General features: G+C 40.2%; 1 protein-coding gene across 1 annotated transcript; it reads right to left on the bottom strand.

The window, feature by feature from the left end:
• Positions 1-639: 639 nt before the first annotated feature.
• On the bottom strand, positions 640-25,683 carry ankrd52a (ankyrin repeat domain 52a). The gene is made up of 28 exons (XM_026945143.3): positions 25,503-25,683; positions 23,266-23,349; positions 21,864-21,942; positions 21,705-21,775; positions 21,397-21,597; positions 19,576-19,663; positions 19,221-19,363; positions 17,701-17,913; positions 17,486-17,564; positions 17,270-17,384; positions 17,080-17,162; positions 16,283-16,400; positions 16,063-16,131; positions 15,836-15,976; positions 15,523-15,573; positions 14,692-14,803; positions 13,789-13,860; positions 13,405-13,606; positions 13,089-13,176; positions 12,574-12,691; positions 10,734-10,953; positions 10,494-10,581; positions 10,246-10,332; positions 9,562-9,707; positions 9,353-9,435; positions 9,153-9,235; positions 8,904-8,995; positions 640-8,619 (listed from the first exon to the last, which is right to left on the bottom strand). The coding sequence occupies exons 1-28, from the start codon at positions 25,527-25,529 to the stop codon at positions 8,369-8,371; spliced, it is 3,204 nt and encodes a 1,067-aa protein (XP_026800944.1). The 5' UTR covers positions 25,530-25,683; the 3' UTR covers positions 640-8,368.
• Positions 25,684-25,905: the final 222 nt, after the last annotated feature.

The following is a 25,905-nucleotide window of genomic DNA, read 5'->3' as shown; positions in this document are numbered from 1 at the left end:
TTAAGAAGTAATATCAGGGGTGGACAAATCAGCAGCCCAGGTGCACGGGAAACGATGACGATGTTTCAAGGCTATTAGTGTTTTATTTATAGCGGTCAGCAGCGTTTTTGTCTTCTCTCGCTCAACAATCAGAGAAAGAAACAAAACAAACAAACAAAAAAACCTCACTATTAACTTGCGCAAAACAACATTTCTTATTTGGTTTTTACTTTTTACTTAACGTCAGCTACTCGTCCTGAATCTCACCGCCTGCTGCATCACGCACATCAGCTGATGTCAGCTGATGGCAGATGTGATCTAGCCACGTGCACGGATGGTAGATGAACTTTTCAGAATCTGACCAAATAAAGTCTACCAAAGCTATCGTATAACTCTCATAATTAACCTGCCAGAGTTTATTACATTATGCTGGCTACACGTTTTAGCCTAGTCAGTTAAGTTTCCGAGCAACCGAGACAAGCAAGCGGGCAGCACATTAGAGTTTTTCTGAAAAAATTTATGATTTGTCCACCACTGAATATATTTTGGTCAAAAAAAAAAAAAAAAAAAACCACAACGAATGGGCGATATGGTAAAAACATCCTTGACATCTTCAATATACGCTTCATGATTTTCAGTCTTGCTTAAAAAGTGCCAACGCCATATTATGAAGTGTTTTAGAGAAAACAAATGGTTAAAAGGAGAGATTTGTACAACAAAATAGATTGTAACGCCCAATCAGTGATTAACAGTGGAGCTATAAAAGCACCAACACCTGACGAAACACACGATACACAGAAAAGCATATCATGATTGCAATATTGATGATATTTCATCATATCGCCCAGCCCTGGTTTATAAGTTTTCAGTCTTGGTCACTGAAAGCTAAAGTGAAATTTCCTGGTGCAGATTGCTTTAATCACATGGAATGTTACATGGTTTAAATTTGGGATATGCTCTTTTTAAAGATTGAGATTTTCCCATCACTGTAAATCTGTTGCCTGGGACAACCAAAGAAGAGACTTGTATTTGTAATAAAGGCTGAACTGCTTCTGAAAGGTTGCTCAGTTGGTGGAGTAATCCCTCTGTCCCATGTTAACATATGGACCAAAGAGAAACGTATAATTCACTAGTTCTTAGTCCAGACCCATCGACTTAATCGTACCACAACAGGCCAAATCAGTAAGCAAACTCTTAGGCATTTTTTGGTTTTTTTTAAAATAAAAAAACAAAACAAAACAAACAAACAAACAAACAAAAAAAAAAAACCCCAAACACGAGACATGAAAGCTTTAACAAACCCACACATAAAGAGGCTGAACAGTCCAAAGTCAAGCTTGTGAGTCACAAATGCTAACTTAATGGCGAACTGCTTTGGGAAAGAAAGGAAATGGAAGATCTACACTAGCACACCCACGAATCAATCACAAAAACATAAAAAGCTCTTTTCTGAATGCTAGTAGTATTGATGTGGTCTGATGCCCATCACAGTCTCTAGCAAGTCTTTATACATTCCACAAGAAAGTGCCACATTTTTTATGAAGGCAAAGCCAGATGGTATTAAAAAGAACACACACAAATCAAAAAAAGTGGTTGATTTACGAGGACATGTTCCTCCAGTGAGAATGCTATGGTGCACGTCGAATTATTGCACTTCAATCTAATCCATTTCGGGTGGATACTACAAAGCTATCACGAGATAGAAGACGATTCATGCTGGACGTTCTACGAGACACGGTTACAACCGACTTCAAAATGCACAACCACACAAAACACGGCACACATCTAAAACTTCACTAAAGAATCCACACTTCAGGAAACTAAACAGCGGTTTCCCCCCCCTCCCCCATTCAGAACTCGAATACATCACTAGCTAGCACAGATACATCGTTGAATTTGATATACAAAGATTATTCACTACTTTGTGATGACACAAAGTGACTCGGTTTTTCGAGGCTCCTGATTGTTCACGACACAATACTCATGTAGAAACTAGCCGTTGATCGACGGATTTAAATTTACACCAATTTGATCATTCATAAGGCTCACTAAAAAGGTATCAATGGAAGACCGTACCCTGTGGCATGTACTTAAGAACAAAAGGCACAATCCCACATATTTACCACATGGTGGAGGAATTTTAAAGACAGTAAAGATGCTTACAGACTTGTACAGACTCATACGTAATAGCAGCATGCCACATATAGCACTAATATGGACTAGCTGAGATGCTTGGTCAGTTTTAGGTTGGATACGAAATCGGCTTCATAGCTTTGTGATTGGCTTTTTTTTTTTTTTTTTTTTTAAACAATTCATGTTGGAAAGAAAAAAGATTCCTGCATAGCTTTCGTCACATATGATCGGATGGAGTTTAAAGGGATCCCCATATGCCTCGTATAAAGACTAGTCTAGTCAGGCGATGCGTCATTAAGGGCGTTAATTAATTAAACAAGCTGCCAATGAGAGAAAGCAGCTTTTTTTTTTTTTTTTTTTTAAACAACATTCATTCATTCGCATATTAAACAGCATTGAAATTTGAACCGAATCTCAGGACAAAGCGATGACAGTGTAGTTGATTGGATTTCACCCTTAGTTAAGGTAAAGGACATCAATTGAAGTTCAAAAGCACCTACAGACTAAAAATCTTTACTATTCAGAAGGCCTCGGAGCGCCAACTCACAAACAAAGTTAACGGAATCTTAGTGTATATGCGTGCATCACAAACACAAGCACAGTTTTTATTCATATATATATATATTTTTTTTTTTAAATGTTTGAGTTTTGAGGTAAGATCACAAGTTAAACACAACTCAAATCCTTACAGCATGTTTCAGTGCATGGCCCCCTTCCATTTAACCCATCGCTCGTTTCTAAACTACAGAACATTTATGTATAGAAAAGAATGAAAAAATGAAAGTGATGTTATTTTCTGAATACCTTCCTGCATTAATTAATAAGCAAGGACACAGCAGTGCATCTGTGTGTTTTTATATATCTATATATTCCACAATACACAAGAAATAATAAAGGATCGTTTTCTTTCTAAGCTTCCTAACACGATTGTTTTTTTTTCTTTTTTCCTTTTTTGGTCTTGATGCCATTCGGCTCAAAAATGTCTACTTTGCCTTTCAAAATGTATCGAGGTTTCTTTTATTACAGAGGTGCCAACATTGCTAACAAGAAAATCCTAGCAGACAGAGAGGGGGAAAAAAATTACCACAAAAAAAAAAACACGTAGCTTTATGTCTGTGGACAAGACGGCTAATTTATTTAAAAATTTTTTTTTTTTTTTTTTTTTTTACAAGTGTGCACCAAGCAACAGTAAGAAAACAATGAGGTTAAGGTTTGGTGTGATGTTATTTAATTAGTGGCTTTTTTTTTTTAACCAAACAAAGAGACCAGAGCTCCGCCTTCTTGTTTTCTGCTAGCTCACAGGACTGAGGTTTGCGAACTCACAGCTAGACTACATTGGTGCAAACTGAAAGTAACTGCTAGTCTTTTACGTCCTTTCCCCTTCAGTGAAATGGTTTTCCGCCAGACAAATTTTATACAATTTGCTCTGACTGCTGTGTAGTTTCCAGGCATCTCCCTTATCGCAAAATATTAAATGCTACACTAAAACTGTGCATGTTGGCACCTCTGTTAATATTATATACTATTTGAGAACGATGACATTTTGGGGTTTTAAAGGGTTAATGACAGACTGTAGAGAAAAAAAAAACATCTCCATTCTTAGCGAACCTAAAGGAACAGCTAGTGTAAAGCCTATCACCTCATTACCTTACCTCCAATTTTTTTTTTTTTTTAAACATGCTGCAGATACTAACAAGTAAAAGCTAAAATAATCTAAAAAACACACCATCGCACAGACAGGACGTTTCCTAATTAGTCCTTAAAAAAAAAAGAAATCACCTGACAAACACCATTAAGCTATTTCGCTTAACCTCTGTGGCATTATGATGCATTCTCTGCAGATATGTGTGCTTCTTGACACAATCTCGCCATCAGAACAACGAGACCCTATATATTTACGAAATCTTCTCTCAAGTGCTGCAACTGCTCGCCCAGTATACCGTTTCCTCTTAAGGCAAATCGCTAGAGATAAATAGGACGAAGCAGGAATCAAATAGGTATTTAAATATTGCCTTAAACGGATGTGTCTTCAAGTAGTAGGGACGTTAAAAGTCCGCTGAGGTAAATTAGACATTCCATCAGTCGACACCACCTTCGAGAGCATCAACTAGACATTAAACACAGACATGAACGGATTATTATTAAGACGCACTTTGAAGTAGCTACAAGTTCTCCCCTTTTCCTGCTAATTGGATGCAAGTTACAGAAAGCTGTAGTTGCAAAAATGTCATTTCTGACGTTATTTTAAGCTTTGAATAATCGCAAGCTTGACATGTTGATCAGTGAGCGTTACTTTGAATAATCGAAAAACAAACATACTTTCGTTATTTCTACCCTTCTGATAAAGTTAAGGCATTTCATTTGACAAATATTTGAGAATTCACCCTTGAAAACAATTACTAAAAATTTTCCATAAATGCCTTTTGAGATCGTATGTAATAAAATAACTTGAATATCATTTAAGTAGTTACATGATGCAATACGATGCTAAAGAATGGCTTTTTAAATTCTAAACTTCTTCCCACCTTTGCATTCTTATAGCTTAATTTGATCTATAATTATTATTATTTTTATATTCTTCTCAAATAAATATGAATTTGGTTTTGTCGTAGATCACGCAACATATATTACTTTAGAATTCTTTCACATTACTCTATAAACTCATTCATATGAAGTGCAGAGAAGAAAATTATGGCACCAGTTTTGAAGAAATGACCATCATGCTTTTTTTTTTTTTTCCTCCCTCTTTTTGCATATGGTCGTTCACCTAAAACGCGCTCCTCTGCGGCTAACAGCTTTAACACCAGACAACCTTCTGCTACAAGATATTTAGGTCCAGCTTTCCTCTGCACAAGCTGCCTGTTAATTCGTCATGCACACACGATGAGGAGGTTTGCCACGTACGGGACGCAGATAAAGAACCTATCCAGCTCCAAGAAGATTTTTCTGATTACTAAATGGCACCAAATGAGAACAGAAAGTACTCTTCAAACGAAGAGATGTGCACTTTTTTTTTTTATTTCGCCTCAACTTCTTCATCGTATTTATAATCAATACAAGTGGCAGTGCAAATCTATTTTAATGCCTCACTGAACTCCTGTGCGTTCACGTTTCTCATTTCATTTTGGTGGCCTTCTGCATTTGGGGAAAAAAAAAAGAAATCTGGTTAACTCACTTCTGCTATTCCTGACTAAAGTAAAAACCTAAATATGCTTCAGCCACATTCGCTACAACACACTCGGATTTGTGAGGACAGTCTGCGCGCACACACATACACACAACGTAGCTGCACGTGAACAGCAAAAGAAAGTAGGGTGCATTTTTTTATGCTTCATTTAGAAAAAGGACAGTCAGAGGTGGACAAATCAGCATCAGGGACAGCCGGGACAAAAAAGATTTCCTGTTTGGATATTCATAGTTGCTCAGTGGAGTAAATATAACGACCAAGGACAGAAAATAACGTAGTCCTTACTGACTTTCGTAAGCACGTTTAAACTTAATGCACTTCACGGTGGTGTACACAAACACACACACAGATGCTGTAACTATAGCACACGCTACTCATTCACGATGATCTGGCTGATGGTAGCACGATTTTTATAAAGTAGATTAATAAGCGTTAATCCACAAAAATAAAGGCGCAAGGGAGACTCCTACATCTTTTATGTGAGACGTGAGGACATCGGGCGATGTCTTGCTGACATTTTGTTGAGGGCGCAAACATGATATGCTACATCAGAAACTTTGTAAGAACAGAATAATCTAATATTCGTTTGCATGTCTTAGTCTTTATTAATGCACTCTACTACCTAACTAGCTCACTATACATTTTTACATTCAGTTAGCTCAATGTTTTTTTGTTTTTTTTTGTGCCAGCTAATACATTTATGATGTGTCCACCCCTGACAATTTCCTTATTTTGAACAAATCTGAAGCATCATCTGCGTCCTGTAACTTTGTTCAGCAGATAAAAGCGCCACGATAGTTTTAAATTGATGGTTAAAACTAAGTCACATTTTAAAATTTTTTTTCAAGTACATGGTTTATGACGATTTTATTGCAAAATTGATAGGACGTTGGCCAATTCTCCTGAATTATTTCAGCACACGTCTACAATCACCTAACATCTACTAAAGTATTTCTGTGAAAATTCTCACAGGAGGGGGGGAAAAAAACATCAAGATTTACTGCTGCTTCACTCTATATGTTTAAAACTAACAGTTCTCATGGCTTCAGTGAGACTCAGGTACAATTCAGGTTAAGATGACGGCGCACATAAATCTCTTTTCAATTCCCTGTGGTCTCAAATACATTGGAAAATCTAATAATAATAATAATAATAATAATAATAATAGGGGAAATTAAAAGCCCTTTCGACTGATTGTCTCTTTACTAATTGCGCAAATATTGCATGTCTATATTTTGCGAATAATATTCCGGTCCTAATATTTTCTGAAACGTTGTGGCTTCAATGTAAAATGAAAAGGAAGCACATTTGTACACTGAACAATTAATCAACCTTTGGCAATACGGAAGCATTCGGTTAAAAAAAAAAAAAAAAAAAAAAAAAAAAAAAAAAAAAGAAAAAACAAGGGAAGAGGGGCAACAGATTTTAAGTATCACCACGAAGCAGGTGTTTTGTTTTTGCCAAATTATGAACGCTACGAAATTAACGCAACTTTGGTCATAATAATAACCCAAATAAACCCTATGTGAAAATCAGCGAAGTGAAATATCACAAAATTGCTGATCCTCAGTTTGAGCTTGTGAATAGCAGAAGTTAAAGCCATACACCCTGACGGAAAAAGCTGCTCGATTAAAAACAACTCATTTCCTAACGAGGATTAAAAAAAAACAAAAAAAACCACTAAACTGACAGTTCAAATGAATTCCAAGTGATCCTTCAGCAAAAGGCTCGACTAATGTTTCATATGGCTAAAGTTAATAGTCTGTAGAGGAAGCACCACTTAAGCTGTGAATGGTGACAAGTCGAACTGAATGGACATTTAAAAAGAAAACCTGTTAAAAAGGCACTGCGAAAGCAGCTCAACGCAACACAAGACATTTTGATATGGTCCGCTGGGAAAGCACTACACGGAGATTCCAGCTAGTAGCCGCCAATTTCCAATTTCTCCCCAAAAATGAGTGTTCTTTCCCAGATAAAAGGTGGTCCCTAGGAGCAAGGATCAGTTTTCAAAGGCCTACGTCCACTCTGATGCTTGTGCTTTCGATTTCCTATTCAGTTCATCGTCGCCTGCGTATCATATCGGATGACTGATGGTACCCTGGTGCTACTCTTTAATCTGGAATAACAAATACGCGCTGTGTAAACCTATTGCAATGTCCCCAGTTTATTCCTTCCTCCCAAAAAAATGCCTACAGTAAACATGCACCATTTTTGACCTTTCGAACCCAGAGGTCATTGGTCATTTGGCTTAAGGTTATATGGTTTCCCTTGTCTCAAAGAAAAAAAAATTTTTCTGCTTAGTTTTGTGCTGAATTTGATTGCACCTGACATACAATGCACAAGCTTAAAAAGCAAGAATCAAGTATGGGATGGAAATCTGGTTGGACTGCTAAACACACATAACCACAGTCTCACACACTTACACACACACACACACACACACACACACACACACACCTATTTGAGACCATCTATTACATGGCCCACACCTTCATACTAGTTTACAGTAACCCGTTTAAACTGTTCCTCAGGGCAGGCTGGAAATTCCTCTGCAAGGCCACAGCTTCTCATAAGAAACACACACACACACACACACACACACACACACACACACACACACACACACACGTGTCTGTGACCAAAAGAATGAGCAGCTGCATAATACTAACCTTAGCCGAGTAAACTGGGCTTAAATTAACAATAGTTTAAAAACAACTAGCTAGCACTCATGGAAACTCGAGCACACAAGATGGCTTGGAATATTAGACTTTTCAAACAAGAACTAGTGAGTAATTAAATAAATAAACACGTTCGTTCCTGGTCATCCTCTAATAGTAGTAAAGAAAAGCAGTGATGATGGGGGCAGGAGGGTTATGTGGCTGTAATTGCATATCGTTTTTGACTAGGTGTCTAGAAAGAGAGAGAGAGAGAGAGAGAGAGAGAGAGAGAGAGAGAAAGAGAGAGAGAAAGAGAAGACCAAACTGAGCATCCATACACACAGACGTGTTATTGTGTGTGTGTGTGTGTGTGTGTGTTGTACGTCGTAAGGGCTCTAGGATGCAGATCGGCTCACTCGGTCAGACAGCCGTCCAATCCGAAGGCGGCGCCGTGCCGATCTTTGCCGTAGGTGTGGCGAAGGCCTCCGTTGGGCAAAGGGGGGCAAGCGGCTGTGATGCCACAATGCTTGAGCAGATTCAGCCTGGGGGAGGAGGGAGAGGAAGAGGGTGCGCCGGAGGAAGAAGGCTTCATGGTTGAGAGGATGAGAGCGAGGCAGTCGGCCACGGCTTTGTTGGGAGCGCATGCCAGGGCAGGGGTATGACCTGAAATATATAAACACATACACCATCAAACACCATTCATATCCATATAAAGCTCAAAACTAAACAACTGAAAGGACTACTTCTTTATCTACTGCATCTGTGATTTTGATGTTTGTCTGTATAGAGAAATAACTGATAACTGCACTCACACCACAGATGCAGCTGATTTAGATTATTTCATTAAAGGAAAACAAGACATCTAAGAGCCTACAGCTTTGCCACGTGGCACCCGTGTGCTTCAAATCTAAAGAGATGATTAGGAGTGTAAACACTAGGTGGCGTACCCTCCTCATCCACTGCCAGCACTGTGGCTCCACGATTCAGCAAAGCCTGAACCACAGTGGCCAGGCCGTTCCTGGCTGCGATGTGAAGAGGCCTAGAGGACAGAAAAAGATATGAATTAAACATCAGACCAAGGATGCCAAGCCGACAACTGTACAAAAAACTCAAATCCACATTTCAATATATAGGTTGTTGCCAACACTGCAAACACATACAACTAAATATTTAATACACGAAAAAAGAAAACCCACATTTGAAGCATGCTGTTGGTTGCATTGATGAGAATCGGGTTGTGGATCTCTTTCAGGATCAGCATGGCACACATCTCATGAGCCTGTAAGGTACAGACACATGGACACACACACAGGGTTTAATGAAGAAGGGGAGGAAACTAGAGTGCCCCCCGTCACCACTTCTCTCTAAGCAACACAGAGCTGAGAGCAGACAGTACCTTGCTGCAGGCCAGATGCAGGGCAGTGTTTCTGTTCACATCCAGAAGAGACAGATCCGCTTTGGCTCGATGCAGCAGCAGGGCTGGATTAAAAAAAAAATCATCAAAAAAAAAAAATCACTGCATCAATATGACTGCTTCAATATTGAAATAAATTAATTAAAAACCGAATCCATCAGTGATGAAACCCGTACTCGAACAGCTCTTACCCACAGCGCCGCTCTTGCCCTTGTTGGCAGCCACCATGAGCGCCGAGCGTCCCGAGTGGTCCACGGCGTTGATGTCAGCCCCCATGCGCAGAATCAGGAGCAGCCCAGAGACGTCCTCGGCCACGGAGGCGGCGTGGAGCGGAGTCCTGCACACAGCGCGCATTACACCACACTGAGCCATTACCCCAAAGAAAAATTTCTACATAAACGTCCTAAGACTTTCCACATAACATGAGACGTTATGAACATTTGAAAGCATTTCAAATAAGGGTGGCTGATATGACAAAAATATATCACAATATTTCAAGACATTTCTACAAAACAATATATGCGTCAGGATATATAGGTATATAAAAGTTAAAGCCTAAAATGTAAAGTTTATAAGATTAAATTATAACACTGAAAAGAAGAAAACAAAAAAGGTAAAATTATTAAATCACAGATTTACAAATCAGTATAAAAATGTTTGTAATTTGAATTTAAAAATAATAAAAAAATGATTGATGCTTTAGCATCGTATTTACTGGTAATTTCAAATCAATAAAAAGAAGTTAAAACACACACACAGGCCATTGATTTAAATGAGTCTGTTCTTCAGAGAAATAAAAAAATATGTTACAAATATGCCCATTAATATAATTTTGCTATTATATAACATCCTTATTGCAGCATGCTTTTACAGACCTTCCCTTTGCATCCCTGGCATGGACCAGTGACGTGCCAAATCTGGAGTTCAAGAGAATTTCTGCAGAACCACTATGGCCATTAATTCTGTCATGGGGGGAAAAAAGAAAAAAGAAAAAAATAGATAACACACACACACACCAAAAGACCGTCATGAAAACCGATCTGTCTCATCTGATAACAGAATACACACTGAAAATAGAAAAACTGTGCTGTGTATTTAAAATCACTGAATGTGGTAGACTTACAGAGCACAGTGCAGTGGGGTGAAGGGGTTTCCCTCCTTGATACTACATGGTTTAATTTCAAGTAAAACTTCCAAACAGTCTTCATGACCTGCCAACACAAGACATTTTTAAAGAAACAGATCAGCTAATGCTTTATTTACAATTTTTACATTCCAAATACAGACAGTCAATCAGCTAACACTAGACAAGACCCTCTGAAAGACATCCAAGACAACTTTGGAGGCGGAGTTAAAGCCTCACCGTGATAGGCTGCCCAGTGTGTAGGGGTGAAGCCGTGGCAGTCAGTGATTGGATGGTGCAAGTTGGTGTGGTCAGCAGCAGACAACATTCTGGACAGAATCTCAGCGTGGCCACAGGAAGCAGCCAGATGGAGTGCAGTGCAGCCCTGAACATCTTTAGTCAGGACTGTGGCATTGTGGGACAGCAGTGCCGTCACGCAGTCCTCCCAGCCGAGCAGTGCCTACAAAGAGAAAAGGGGTCTGGTTAGAAGAACTGGAGAAAGACTTTTGTTTGTACTGGTTTGTACTGTATTTGACGCATGACTTTGCGTGCGCTTGCAGAAGCAGTGGCAACATGAGAATCGTTGTTCAAACCCTCGCCTGCGTATCTTATGTTCATCTGGAGAATTAAGAGCTACATCTAATAGATGGCACATCAGAGGCAAAACATCCCTGTCCATCTGGTTTCCAATGTCAAACTATTGTTTAGTGATTTCATACACAAAGCTGTGTTTCTCCTTAAACTTTCTGCCATCAGTGTGGTTGTTGTCATGATCGGCATCCAGAAGACTGGTACGCAAAACGGAACTTTTGGTAGGTTTAAAGGCTACGTGAGCGGACACTAACTACACTAACTGTAACAGGAAAACCAGTTAGTGTTAGTACTCAATAATGGTTTAGAATAGTACATAGGTACATAGGTATGCCGTCTCAACCATTTACACTGGTATTGTAAAACAATGAATGCGTCTCGTTAACTTCTGAGTATGTACACAAGTGACGCTCCAAGCAACCACAGAATACGTGTAGCAGCCATCTTGTGAACACAGTTAACAGCAAGTGTAACTGAGCCTTAATTATACTTAATACTTTATACTTAATTATACTTCTCAACGCGAAGAACATTGAGAAGAATAGCCTTCTGGAATACATCATGGGCCAGGGGCAGCACATTTCATAAACAACTCAATCATTTCTAACTATTTCACCTTTCTCTTTTCAGTTCTAGCATTGGGGGGGGCGGGGGGTTGTTCGATCTTTGATCGTTGAAATGGTGGGATTTTTTTTGGACTATTGTTGAACTAAACTGAGTAGCAGTCTGGGATAACCCATCAGATGTGTGTCTGAATTCCAGCAAACAGTCAGAAGAGGTTTTTTTTTTTTTTTGGCTTATAACTGCGTATGTATTTGTTTTTCTTTGCTTTCTACCTTGTCTTTGCCATCTCCTTGCAAAGATCATGTTGTGTAAGGGGTCAGTGTAACAAACACAGTAGTAAAAACAGTTAGTCAATTCAAAGGTGTCTAATACTTTGTTAGTGAAATGTGATTTCCTCACACAGGGACTGTAACACTTCGATAACGCTGTGTCGAATAGCTACATTTCAAAAGCAAAGTGGATATAAGCCTAATCAGTTCAGTTTGTAATCAGATCAGTCACTGGCTGTCAAAACTTTGAGATGCTCCTGCACCACAGTCTGAACAAAATCTTTAAATGCAATTTCTAGAAAACGCTAGAACTTTGCTTGTGGTTGAGATGCATTCAAACGAGAAATACTTTTCAATTCAGAAAAGTCTGTAGTTTTCAGAACCATATCATAATGGTCAAAAAATGTTAAAATTTCTCCATGCAAAGAGTTTCCCCAGGCTGTTACACAAACACAATGCAGTTGGATGTATTTTAAGTGTATAATGCCACCTAGTGCTCAGATGTCCCGAATTCCTCCTGCACATTTTTGTTTCAATGCTGAGCAAAAATGCATCCTGGGAAAAGGAAGGAAAAATGTGTGTGCGCCTGTGCCTATGAATGTTCAGGAAATTGAATTTATGTGACAAACAATGCAGTGTGTAACTGTAAGACTGACCGCTCTGTGCAGTGCTGTTCGTCCTTTCCTGTCTCTCGTATCGGGACAAGCCCCTCGCTCCAGCAGCAAGAGGACGCAGTCAGTGTGACCTCCCAGCACAGCCAGCATCAGAGGAGTTCTGCAGAAGACAGCCAGAGAAGTCAATCACACTGATGACGTAATACATATAAGGGTTGTATAACTGTTAAAAATGATCTATGGTTATTTACAGGACCGTTTTAGACAAAATGCATTGGATTACTGTACTTGTTTTGGCTCAGGTCTCAATATGACTTAATGAATTGCACTACAATAAAAAGACCCAGTAATGTCTCTTACATGAAGACATTTAGTCTGAAATGACAGTATGGGGCAATAATCACTCTCAGATGTCCTTTTATCACTAATAGCCTAATAAATGCTAGTAGAGTAGTTTGCATTTCATTAGCCAGGTTAGCATCATTTTGTAAACTTGGACATGACTGGTCCGACCCAGTAGAGCTGCTGAGCAAGAGTGTGAGAAGACGTTCACTCACTGTCCCTCGGTGTCGGAGACATTTGGAAGGTCAGTGTCCTCCTTGCTGGACAGCAGCATCTGCAGACAGTCTGTGTGGCCGTTGGCAGCTGACACACACAAATACACACCTTTGTGAGTTGAAAATAGTCATGCAAATAAACTAGACCTGTATTACACACAAGCAAGCAACCAAACAAACATTTTTTATGCAAGTTCATGACATGGAGCCATTTTTCCATGCGCAGAACGACTTCTAAACATTACAAAATGCACATTTAAAGGCAATGAAATATACATTTCTAATACTATCAAGCACCAGAACATAGTGAACTTACCTGCGACGTGGAGAGGACTCCACTTATTGCAGTGCTCAGTGAGCAGGCAGGATGCTGACTGGCTGAGCAGCAGCTCCACACAGCGAGCGTGTCCTCTCTGTGAGGCCAAGTAGAGCACTGAGCGTCCTGCTGAGTCACAAACATCCACACACACGCCCGACTCGATCAACACACTCACGCACTCCCAGTGTCCTGCCTCCGCCTGCCAGAGACAAGGAAGCTTCTTAGAAAACAAGGAAATGATTAAACCTCAAATCATATTTAACACTACTGTAATTATTGCAAATAACAACTGCTGGTGAGAGCATGATTAATAAACACTGATTAACAAGTTTCATAAACGTTAAAAAAAAAAAAAAAAAAAAAAAAAAAACAACAACTTACTGCTAAGTGTAAGGGACTGACAGGTCCAGTGCTTTCTGCGTCTCCTGATATATTGTAGGACATCACCAAAAGCTAAAAAGGAAACACAAACATGAAAGAAAAAAAAAATTTCATGACGCCATTTCCAAACATACCAGGTCGAAAAATTAAATTTCAGTATTCTAACACTGAGTTTTCAAATTATTTAAATCTGCAGAGACAAAAATAATCCACATTCAAATGTTACAAATCCTAGTTCTAATTTTAGTCACAAAAAAGTCTATTTATACATGTTTACTAAACTTTCTAGAGCTTGATTTTACATTTACACAAGGCAGGGAACATCCACGATCTGGAGGTGGATCCAGCAAAGTATTTCAGCAGATCAAACGGAGCATTTAAAAAATTGGGTCATTCGCGGTCATGTTAATCTCTTATCTGGACCTTCCTAAGTAAGGAATTTTATGTAGATGAAACTTCACAAATCTTAGTTGAATACTCTTGACATATGATATAAAGTAACAGTATTTGGTTACACCCTATGTTTTGAGCAAATAGAAGGATTGTAATTGCAATTGTGTAATTGATGGATGTAATTGTGAAAGGAAAAACAAGGAATTTTGTTTATGTGGACCATGTTCCTCCCAAGAAATGTAAAATCAAGCCAAATATATGTAGGGGGGAGGGAAAAAAAAAACAAAAAAAAAAAAACAAAAAAACCACAAACAACTCTGATCCTCACAGTTTTATTAAATTGTGACATTTCTTTCTTACTTTTCCACCTTCACTGTTTATGTACAGTGTACGCACATTACAGATTCATTACAATGTTAATGCACTCCATTATAAAACACCAAGAACCCCAGTGAAAACCGTGTGTGTGTGTGTGTGTGTGTGTGTGTGTGTGTGTGTGCGCGTTCTCACCAGCTCAAGGCTCTGCTTGTTGCCGTGGGCGGCTGCGTAGTGAACAGCACTGTATCCTTTAGAGTTGCACAGGCATGGGTCTGCTCCGTTATCCAGCAAGTACTCCACACACCTTAACACCCAAACGCAACCGCATGGTTATACACAACCCAGAACAGGAAACGACACAACACAGCAAGTTTTTACATCTGAAGTGCAACAAAGTGCTGCATAAGCCACAAGGGAATCGGGTGTTTAGGAAATGGACAAACATTTTTGCACTGGCTTATGCGCCAAAACATTTCATAAACCAGGTGTGAGAATAAAAGAATTTTTTTTCCCCATGCAAAGTCAAATCCTCAAGGGTCTAGACAGCACATAGTCACACAGCAATTAAACAAAAATGTTTTGAATGCTCTAAACTATGTACAGTGTGTCGCTTCAGACAGACAATTTGTTAGCAATAGCATTAGAATTCCAGCTCCTTTTCAATTTTCTGCAATTGTCAACATAACAGATATTGTAAATATATTTTTTCAAAACCTCTCACACTGTTCATGGCTTATTTTAATGCTAGTTATGAAACTAACTTCAGCTGCTAACAAGGTGCCTGTGCTGGTTTGCGAGCCCGTGCTTTATCCAGTTCTCACTGTTGTTTTAAAGGCTGTTGTTTGAGGCGACAGTGAGAACTGGATAAAGCACTGGCTCACAAACCAGCACAGGCACCTTGTTGGTAGAAAAAGGGCTTCTGCAATTTACAGAATAACATGTGCTTAAAAATACCTCGGGCTCAAACCGCAAAAACAACATTCATATAAAAGCTTAATCAATGGATTGACAGCAAAGCCATACATGAATGACTCCTTCTCTCCATCCTCTGGACTCTGCTGGCCTCTATCCACCCTGAGAGAGAGAGAGAGAGAGAGAGAGAGTGTGAATAAACCAGAGTGACAGATAGAGAAACGAATAGAGAGAGAGAGAGAGAGAGAGAGAGAGAGAGAGAGAGAGAAAAAAGAGACAGAACACAAATGAGAAGATGCAAGATAGTGAGAGATAGACTACTGAAGATACATAAAGAACGTCTGCAGCTTCTACATGATCCACAAGTGTATTTTGTGTGTGTTTGGTGTGTGTGTGTGTGTGTGTGTGTGTGTGTGTGTGTTACCTGCAGAAAGCTGTGGAAGCAGCTGAGTAGTGTAAAGGTGTGCAGCCAGTTCGGTCAGGCTCGTTGACCTCGGCTCCTGCTCCCACTAGAATCACCACACACTGATACCTTCTGTTAGCAGCCGCATAGTGCAAAGGGGTCCTGCACAGAAAACACACATATTAAACACACACACCCACGAAATCTTTTTACACTTACAGTATAAGATGTAGGTAATTAGCACTTACCTCCCAAACCTGTCTTTCTTATTCATGTCAGCTCCACTGCTCAACAGCAGGTTCAGACATTCAGTGTTTCTGCATTGCACAAAAAAGAAGGAGAAATTAATCACTGACCACAAGACCCCTCATTTTTTTTTTTCCAATGCCATCACTTATATACATCCACGAATGATAAAACGAGTGCATGCTCAGTGTGCTGTATGAGTGCATGGAGATGCTCTCTGACCCTCCAGAGGCAGCAGCGTGTAAGCAGGTTCTCCCGTACTCGTCCGGAGTGTTGATGTCGAAGCCGGCCGAGAGCACGTGCTCTTTGCTCATCGACAGCACAATGCTGTACAGCTGACCTGCTCAGAAAAACACACACACACAGAAAAAGAAAGAATTGGATTGTTTTTGGTGGTGACAGTATTTAGCAGTGCATCTTATTGTATTTTCCAGAGTAGTCATTTAACGATATCTCTACTTCCTAGTCTAACAAGTCAAACTCAACACCGGTGTCGACGGGGATGCCTCCACCACCATCAAGTCTAGTCCTTCTTGTTACTAATTTGCATGCCAAAAATACCCTTAAAATATATTTCACACATGAAGGACGTTTTTTTTTTTTAAAGAAAAAACTATTTCAGACATTTCCCCTTGCTGTGACCTTTATCCTGTTTGGATCAATTTCAAAATCAGTTCATCTGCTGGTTACAGTGATAATTCCATATCAATCTACAAACTTTCAATAACTTGTCATTTGTGTAGGTGTCTGTAGTGCAAGTCCAGAGGGAGGGGATGCCAGATCACAGCCAGACGCAAAACGGATGAGAACCACTGAAGTGAGGTTCTTGATCGGGTTTTCAAAAAAAAAAAAAAAAAAAACACACAGGTTGACGGTCATAGACGGAAATCTGTATTTTGAACGAGTCACGGTTCGATCATAGTGTGATTAACTGTGAAGCTGTATCGCTGAAACAACCCTACCCTAAAACAGCACGATTAGGTAATTAAATACGTGCTGTGTGTACGATTAAGACGTACCTGAGGAGAGCAGCTTGCGACAACAGTCAGAGAACCCGTAGAGCACGGCTAAGTGCAGTGGGAACATCCCATGTATCCCTTGCCTGTGGGACAAAAGGTTACACGTCATGGCAATCCCTTTTTTTTTTTCCCCCTCAAGATCACACCTTGCTTTATGTGAACACACACACACACACACACACACACACACCTGGCTGTATCAGCGCCGTTTGTCATTAAGGTGCTGATGAGCAGCTCATGGCCATACATAGCAGCAACATGAAGAGGAGTATTGCCATATCTGTCCACACAGTCTATCTCCCCACCTGAGAGAGAGAGAGAGAGAGAGAGAGAGAGAGTGTGAGTGCAAGTACAAGAAAAAGGCTAAAAACAAGTGTGTGTGAAAGAATAAGGAAGGCTATTTCACCGTTCTGAATGAGGATCTGGGAGCGAGTGAAGCGTCCGTGGATGGCTGCCATGTGGAGGGGGCTCTTACCTTCTTTGCTCTTAACAAAGCAATAAATTCAGAATTAAATCAAAGCAAGTACAGGAAGTGGTTTATGCACCTGGACACTGTTTGAAGGGAATGCATCTAATGTTCTATGAAACAGAAATGTTTTTGGTGCTGTGAATGCAGCAGACCTGCATGTTGACGTCAGCCCCGTTGTTGACCAGCAGCTCCAGACAGAGGGCACCGTTCGTGGACACGGCAGCCAGGTGCAGGGGGCTGAAGCCTCGCTGGTTGGGCTGGTTAACATTAGCACCGCGGTTAACCAGCTCATTAGCGACTGCTTCCTGCCCCATATAACAGGCTACATGTAGAGCTGTGTTTCCAAAAGCATTGGGCTCATCAATCTGGGGGGGGGAACAACACCACACACTGTGACGTTAATCTTTGAAAATTAGTGTAAAAGCAGTTGTTTAAATCACAGACTACAACATACACAAATATTATTTTTACAAGCTCTAATACACATATTTCAGAGACACTGTTAGAATCAGAGATCTAGATAAAGATGCCATTCACCAGCATGTTAACGTTATGCCATGTTTCTACTGTACTTGGAAACCGGGAAAAGGCAACCTCGTGCTCAATAGCCCAAGTCGGAATTCCCAGTGGGCTGACAAACACACCTAGTGTCACAGGCAAAATGTTGTGGGAGCAGTAAACACCAAGTATTAATCCCTTCACATAAGTTTTGTACTTTGTAATACTACAGTGCTGCTGACTGGTCAGAAGTTGTTGATTAATTTTCTATAACAGCAGTTCTGCCAATACTGCCACCAATGCAAGACCAATGGCAGTGTTATATTAATGAGCACGTAAAAGCTGTATAACCGGTGATATTGATAAGCTTTCTATGAGGGGATGTTTATTTAGCAGTTGTGGAAGGAGCCTTCAGTGTCGGGGCTTTGAAACAGTCAGAGGTAAATCAGTAACGAGGCCTTCAGGACATTTGATTACTCAGTAACAAGCTTTAGCTCCTAGAGAGAGGGGAAGGGAAAAAAAAAAAAAAAAAAAAAAAAAAAAAAGAGGCTGGTGAAGGAACGGCTGTTTAGAACTGCTATAACGTAAATGATAACAGGAACTAATTTGTTTTGCGGACAACCTTTAATTAAAAAATTGTTAGTGTTGATGAATAATCCACTTTGGGGTGGTAACAGTAACTTCCCTTCAATAATTATTTCTCTGTAACAGAACACCCCCAAGTGTTATATTTCTTAACACAATTTGTTGTTTTCTGTTATAAAAAGGCATAAAATTCTGATTCGTAACGCAGTTCACGTGATCTGTGCTTAACACTAGCCCCCTGTTTACATTATTAGAAAATTACACCATAAACACATCTGTGTGCTGCAAACATCCACCCTTGCCCCAAAAGCAGCACACATTTAGCTCAGATGTCAGGATTACCAGCTTCAAAATGTCCAATTTCCAATTATAAGGACATTAAGCATGTTACAAGTCCTCATACTGTCATTTTCCGTTAGTGACCATGGCTATTATGGTGTGTCCAAAAGCAATAGTACTCACTACAGATCATGCTCACGTAGTCAAATATTTTGCTTTCGTTTATATTGACGAGAAGTAAAGCCTTGTGTGTTTAGATGAACAGTAAAGGCATGTTGATCTTTTACAGCATTAAGATCAGTTTGCTGACCTCGGCTCCGTTGCGTAACAAGTACTTGACCACATCGACGTGTCCACTGGCAGCAGCAGCGTGCAGAGGAGTGTAGCCTCGCTTGTCCTTACAGCTCTTATCTGAACCTTGAGACACCAGTAACTTCACCACCTCCAGATGACCTGGAGCACATATATAAATACAATGTTAAAAAAAAAAAAAACAAAGAAGAAGAAGAAGAAAAAAAAAAGTGCTACATATCCCATGTGTATATGGACCACTGAGCTACACCAGCATTCTGCTGCAATCCTACAGCATGACTCATATAAACTACAGGACAGGTCGTATAAACCGAATGATTAGAGAAAGATGAATCTATTGAGAAATGACTCACCGAGGTAAGCCGCCCAGTGGATGGGCTGCCTCTCCTTCTTATCGCTGGCACTCAGATTGGCCCCTCTGTTCAGCAGCAATTTAACCATCTAAAATAAATAAATAAATAAAAAAATTTTTAAAAAAAGGCATAATAAACATTTCAAAAAAAGATTAGATCTAAAATCAGCTGATGATTATTAGAACGCGGATATGTCGAAACAGAGAGCCATCATTCACAGCTACACTCTGCCCTGGGTGTGGCTTTGGTCCATCTGTTCTTGTTTTTATGCTATTTTTAAACTTGCCTCAAAAATGTTTATAACATCTACTTTCTTGGCAAGTTGATGCATCAAACAAGAGATGATGACAAACCATGACATTCCTTCATTAATACCATCACCAATACACTTCAACATATTTTTATTTAGTAACGTGTTTTTCTGTTGATTCTGCTATACGTTTTAAAAATGTTGTCTTGTTGTAGCATACATGTACATTTTGTAAATAAATGATAAAATACAGGGGGACATTTTCATCTTTGTTCACACAGAAGCCAATCCAAGAGCTTTTTTCTTGCTGAACAGAGCATTTTTTTTGCTCTGTAATTCGGCAGAGATAGTGGATTTATCCTCATTGTGGAGTCTGTATCATTACCGAGTTGTGAAGTTGTGTTATGTAGTGATAAGGATAGACAGTAGGAGCTGTCTTTGGTGTGTTTCTGTGTAATTCACAGTAATTCATACTCTTTATATCGGCATTGGTACGTGTATTTCATCCACCAATCCGTGTCTTCTTTTTTTTTAGCGGCCAGACATAATAGCTTTGCTCTCTGCACTACAAGTGTCAAAGTCAAGACCCACAGACCGATTACGGCCGCTGCCTCGTTTCATTCGGCCTGTGTGAACTTGCAAAGAGTAGTTATTACTATATGCTACAAAAACTTGATACTAAACCAATAATATCTAGAATTTGCAGCAGACCTGTAGCGTAGTGACCTCGTGCATCCTTCCCCCATCCTGTACAAAAAACTTTTAATCCATACAATAATCAGTTTCTGTTGGTCCTTCTTTGCCCTAGAAATATCCTATTCCACTTTCATATCCGGCTCGGTGTTAATCAATAGAATAGACGATAAATTTTTAAAATATAGCCTTAATTTATGGCCCTGCTTATATGACATAAGCAGAATTTGAGTGGCTCTACACTGTATTTTAGCTAGCTAGAGTTGGTGGCATGTAGCTTCGGGCAGGGAAAGCTTCTAAACCTGCCTCCAGTCCAGCGCCAGCACACTGTGAGATTGTGGAACAAGCAGAGCAACCCTTTCCTCCTCAACCAAAACTTATATTTTAACTAGCTATTAAATGTTAGGTGGTTACTTATTTGCTGTTTATGTTTTTGCAGAGTGATACATCATGTTATCGGCGATGCACTGACACGAATTCAGAGTGTGAGCTAAATGTCTGACGGTTGCTAAAAGACAATCTACTGATGAAAGTAAAAAGTTCTGCTTGTGTCATTAATATTCAGTAAATGTGACAGTCACGCCATTATGCACAATAACATTTTTATTCTGGCTACTGTTATGAAATACCAAAACAACAGCAGATTATTTATGTCCTCACAGTCGCACCCTGCTGTACTAAACGGTGTACTGTGTTGTATTACTAATTAAGCATTCTTCTTTCGTGCGCATTATGCGGTTTGGGACGCAGCCATGAATTCTCTCTGAATGTGTGTGGACTTGGCAGCTGTGTAAACGGCACAATACGACCGACACCAAGAAATTACGACTCGCAAGTTGAGACTACAGAAGTGGTGGATACAGAAGCAGGTGTCTGACCTCGTGGCAGCCGCTCTGGGCGGCGTGGTGGAGGGCGGATCTGCCCGTGCGGTCGGCCATGTTCACACTGCTGACGTGGGACAGCAGAGCCTCAGTGCAGCGCATGGCTCGGTTTGCTGAAGCGATGTGCAGCGCCGTCTGCCAGAACTTATCCCTCGCCGTCACGTCGGCCCCTTTCCGCAACAGCAGCCCCACTGCCCTCTGGGAAAAAAAAGAAGAAAAAAAAGAGCGTGAGATATGTTTGGGTCACAATCGGGCATGTCTTTTCAGACTGCAATGCACTGACAATGTCGATTCAGGTGACTCACCTCATTCCTGGAAGCTGCTGCTCGGTGTAATGGCGTCAGCCACATGTGGTCCTTTGCATTAACATTGGCACCTAAAGAATAAAACGAGCAGGATGGTGATGGAGTGATATATTTCCGAACAGGTAAAGCAGTGGGTAGAAACATTAAGCAAATAATCACCTGCTGTGATGAGGAGGTCCATGATATGGACGTCTCCCAACCAAGCAGCAGCGTGCAGAGGCGTGCGTCGCTCCTGGTCCTTAAACGTAACAACAAAAATCTGTTATCCTTTAAGAAACAAAATGCCTTCTGTGTCCTGTTTAACCTTCACTTCACTGTGAAGATTCTGCTGAGCTCGACTGGCATTATTGACTTAACCTAGACCTGAGGCCAGCTCAGCAGATTAATAAAGTAGAGTTTTAATGCTTAAACACATTAGAGGCATAAGACACGTACAGAATCTAACAGCACAGGAAACTGGGTGTAGATTCAAATGTTCTCTGGTTCTTGTGGATACCGATGAAACTGCAAGACTACAATAACGCCGCAAAGATGATGACTTGGAACATACACTATATGGCCAAAAGTATGTGGACACCTGACCATCACACGAATATGTAGTTCTTCCCCAAATTGTTGCAACAACGTTGGAAGCAAACAATAGTCTAGAGTGTATTTGTATGCTGTAACATTTCAATTTCCCTTCACTGGAACTAAAAGGCAGGAACCTGCTCCTGCATGACAATGCCCCTGTGCAAAAGCAAGCTCTATGAAGACATGGTTTCATGGACAGTGGAAGAACTCGAGTGTCCTGCACAGAGCCCTGACCTCAACCCCACTGAACACCTTTGGGATGAATTCTCACAAGACATCAGCGCCTGACCTCATTAATGCTCTTGTGGCTGAATTCCAACAGCCACGTGCCAAAATCTAGAAAGCCTTCCCAGAAGAGTGGAGCTTATTATAACAGCAAAAGGGGGAATAAGTCTGGAATGTGAAGTTCAACAAGCACATACGGGTGTGACAGTCGAGTGTCCACAAACTTGTGGCCATATAGTAGTGTGGCATTAACATCAATCTGTGAAAATGTGTCAGAATTAAAGTGTGTCTATCCAAAACGTGACCAAATTAAACATTAACTACCACGATTTATAATAATACCAACAGAAAACTCTAAGAAGGAACAAAATTGGGGTCTGTTAATGTCTTCATCTGCATATTGCACGCATTCCATAGTGCAAATAACAAACACATAGTATCAGTCCAATGCCGATATCAGCTTTGATATTTTCCGATCCACTACTGATTCGTTTTTGTCGATGTTGTGACTGTGTGCAGCATTACACAGCTTTCTTCTTTTTATGCAAAGTCATGTCACTCGCTCACTCTGCGTTTCTGTGTTAGTTTAGAATGAACTACAGGCGCATAAAGATAAACAGAGCATTGTCTCAAACAAATCAGTACTTTGTACTGTACTATAAAAAAAAAAGAAAAAAAAAAGAATCAATTCATCATTAGCACAGCTCCATTTCCTACATTAAACCACGTCCCAACATTCATTCTGACGAAAGTGACAACATACCAGTGCATTGACTTCATCTTTCTTGTGCAAATATAACTGAACTTCATCTGCATTCCGATTAAATACGGCCTGGACCAGAGGTGGCTGAGGAACACAAATAAGGAAACGGTTAGAACAGATTAACACTGTGCAAATATGCAAGAGGCAAAACATTCACAGAACACACCCCGATCCAAGATATAGCACGTGATACATTGTTAAAACCCATGAGTTGATTATTTTCCTATAACAGTACATGCCAAAGTGTTTTATTTCTCCTACACTACGGCAATCAGTCAACGATCACAACTGTCTATATATTAAAGAACACTACATCATACTTTCTATCCATTTATAGTTACTGTTAAAGCTGTGGAACATCTGTGAATGTTACTTCCTGTTATCATTTATGTTATAGCTATTATAACTATAACAACTGTCCCTTGCCCTGTACGCAGCTCGTCATGTTACTGAGAAACCAAAAAGTGCAAAGTCCCCTGTCCCCGAAGACTCTCCTGCGTCCGAAAATGTAAAATCACAGCTTTAGTTCTGACTGTTACGAAATGCTGATACTGGAGACTCCTCACAAAGCCGCCTCACAGCTTCAGGGTTCGATCCTCAGCTTAGTTTACTGTCTGTGTGAAATCTGGCATGTACAGCACAATTTCCTCTGGGTTCTCCGGTTTCCTCCACCTCCCAGAAACATCCCAGTATGCGGGCTGACTCTAAATTGCCCCTAATTGTGAATAAGTGTGCGAGTGTGTGTGTGTGTGTGTGTGTGTGTGTGGTACAATGGCCAACATGCTACAAATACAGAAAACACATGCAAATGCAGAACCGCCTTAATAAGCCGAAAACACAATGGAAATGGTTTACAACAAGACAGAAACATTTCCGAAGGATGCGTGATGGAAACACCCGGCACACCGTCCGAAAAAAGAGGCAGGACTCATACGCTGAATATGTTCACGTACATTTTAACAGCCAATCTAATTTTTTCTGGTTTTATCTTAATGGGAATGAGTATCTTGATCTCAGTGTGTTCATATGTAAGTTATTTTTATGTAATAATAATAATAATAATAATAATGTTACTGAGAACAGAAAAAAAGGAGGCTAATATAAACACATTGGTCAGATGAATAACTGAACTAATTTGATAACAGCGTCCCTCGGGAACGTTTCTATTTTGTTGTAAGCCGTTTCCGTTGCGTTTTCGGCTTATTGCAGAGTGTCCACACGCAGCCTGTGCGTTCTCCAACTGGTCAATGTGTTCACGGAGAACATATGCACATGTTTTTGAGCTCCCGTGTGTATGTTGCAAGTTTGCTGCTTCTCAAGTTGCATGTGTTTTCTGCATCTGCAGCGTGTCCTCTCCTGTCAGCCACCGCACCATGGTGCCCTGCGATGGACTGGCATTCCCATGCAGGCTGTATTCCCACCTCACGCCCAGCGTTCCCGGGATAGACGCCAGATCCGCCGCGACCCTAACCAGGATAAAGCTCTTAAACAGGGTGAATGAATGGTCTAGGTTATGTAAGATTGTGTAGCTCCTTGTCCATACAAGTCCCTGTGAATGAGCTGTTACTATAGAAACGATAAGGTGTTATAACCAGCGCAGGAATACAAACCTGTGATTTGTAGCCGGAACTACTTTCAGAGCTGCTGTTACAGAAAATTCATCACCTATCAGACTTAAGAATTAAATAACTCTAGGTGGAATAATTCGACATCAGCTCAGCTGAATGAAGCTAAATTATATAACAACAGTTACATAACAGCAATACTGTAATATATACAACACGCCCATTGAATAACAGTCATGTATAAGTGTCCATCTTTAAAAAAGGCAATTTTTATTATTATTGCTTACAAAGTGTTCTTTGTACTTCAGGGATTTTTTTTTTTTTTTGGCTAAAACATTTTCCCACAGTCAGAAAATGATATTTAAAATGCCCAATATGTCGGGTTGGGTTAAGGTTAGCAAAGCTAGCAACCCGGCTAACATCCGCGCTTAACAATCAAGCACCCATTTTAACACCACTGTATATTCTGCAAAATAATTTAAAACCATCACATCCTGTGTGAAACTGCAAATAAGAGAAATAAAACGGCTTAACCAAGCCCACGGAGAGCTGCATGCATCAGAACAGCAAAGCGTAAACAATCGTAGTTAGCTAGCAACGCTAAGCTAAGCTAAGCTAAGCTAAGAGACGCGTACGCGGAGCTTTGCAGATTATTAGCTCATTTTCCCCTACCTGGTCAGAAATGTTTAACACCACCATCTCCCAGTGCCAGTGAGGGACGAAGCTCCCTCATTAGGATAGACGACACTATTGCAAAAACAGCACAAGACAGTCTGAGATTAAACGAATGAAAAGCAGAATACGAAAACAGACAGCGACACCAGAGGAAAAAACTCGTAATGGCTACCGAAGCTCTTCTTCGTCTTCTCTTTCCTTATATGGAGATTGTTGCGCGCGATCACGTACTGTCTGTGTCACAGCGCCACCTAGTGACCCGGAAGGTTCGAACTTTGCCATTCAGACACGTGCACTATATGACCGAAAGTATGTGGACATCTGACCATCACACTCATATGTGGTTCTTCCCCAAACTGTTGCCACAAATTTGGAAGCACACAATTGTATAGAGTGTCTT

Source organism: Pangasianodon hypophthalmus, chromosome 16 (assembly GCF_027358585.1).
Source record: "Pangasianodon hypophthalmus isolate fPanHyp1 chromosome 16, fPanHyp1.pri, whole genome shotgun sequence".
Classification (NCBI taxonomy): domain Eukaryota; kingdom Metazoa; phylum Chordata; class Actinopteri; order Siluriformes; family Pangasiidae; genus Pangasianodon; species Pangasianodon hypophthalmus.
This window is presented reverse-complemented; position numbering and strand designations above follow the sequence as displayed.

Excerpts from the sequence above, each read along its gene's own strand:
- ankrd52a (XM_026945143.3), bottom strand. The coding sequence starts at position 25,529 with ATGGTGGTGTTAAACATTTCTGACCAG. Across the intron at positions 15,574-15,835 it reads GCTTCCACAGCTTTCTGCAG|GGTGGATAGAGGCCAGCAGA; the intron begins GTAACACACACA and ends TCTCTCTCTCAG. Across the intron at positions 8,996-9,152 it reads ACCAACAGCATGCTTCAAAT|GCCTCTTCACATCGCAGCCA; the intron begins GTGGGTTTTCTT and ends TCTGTCCTCTAG.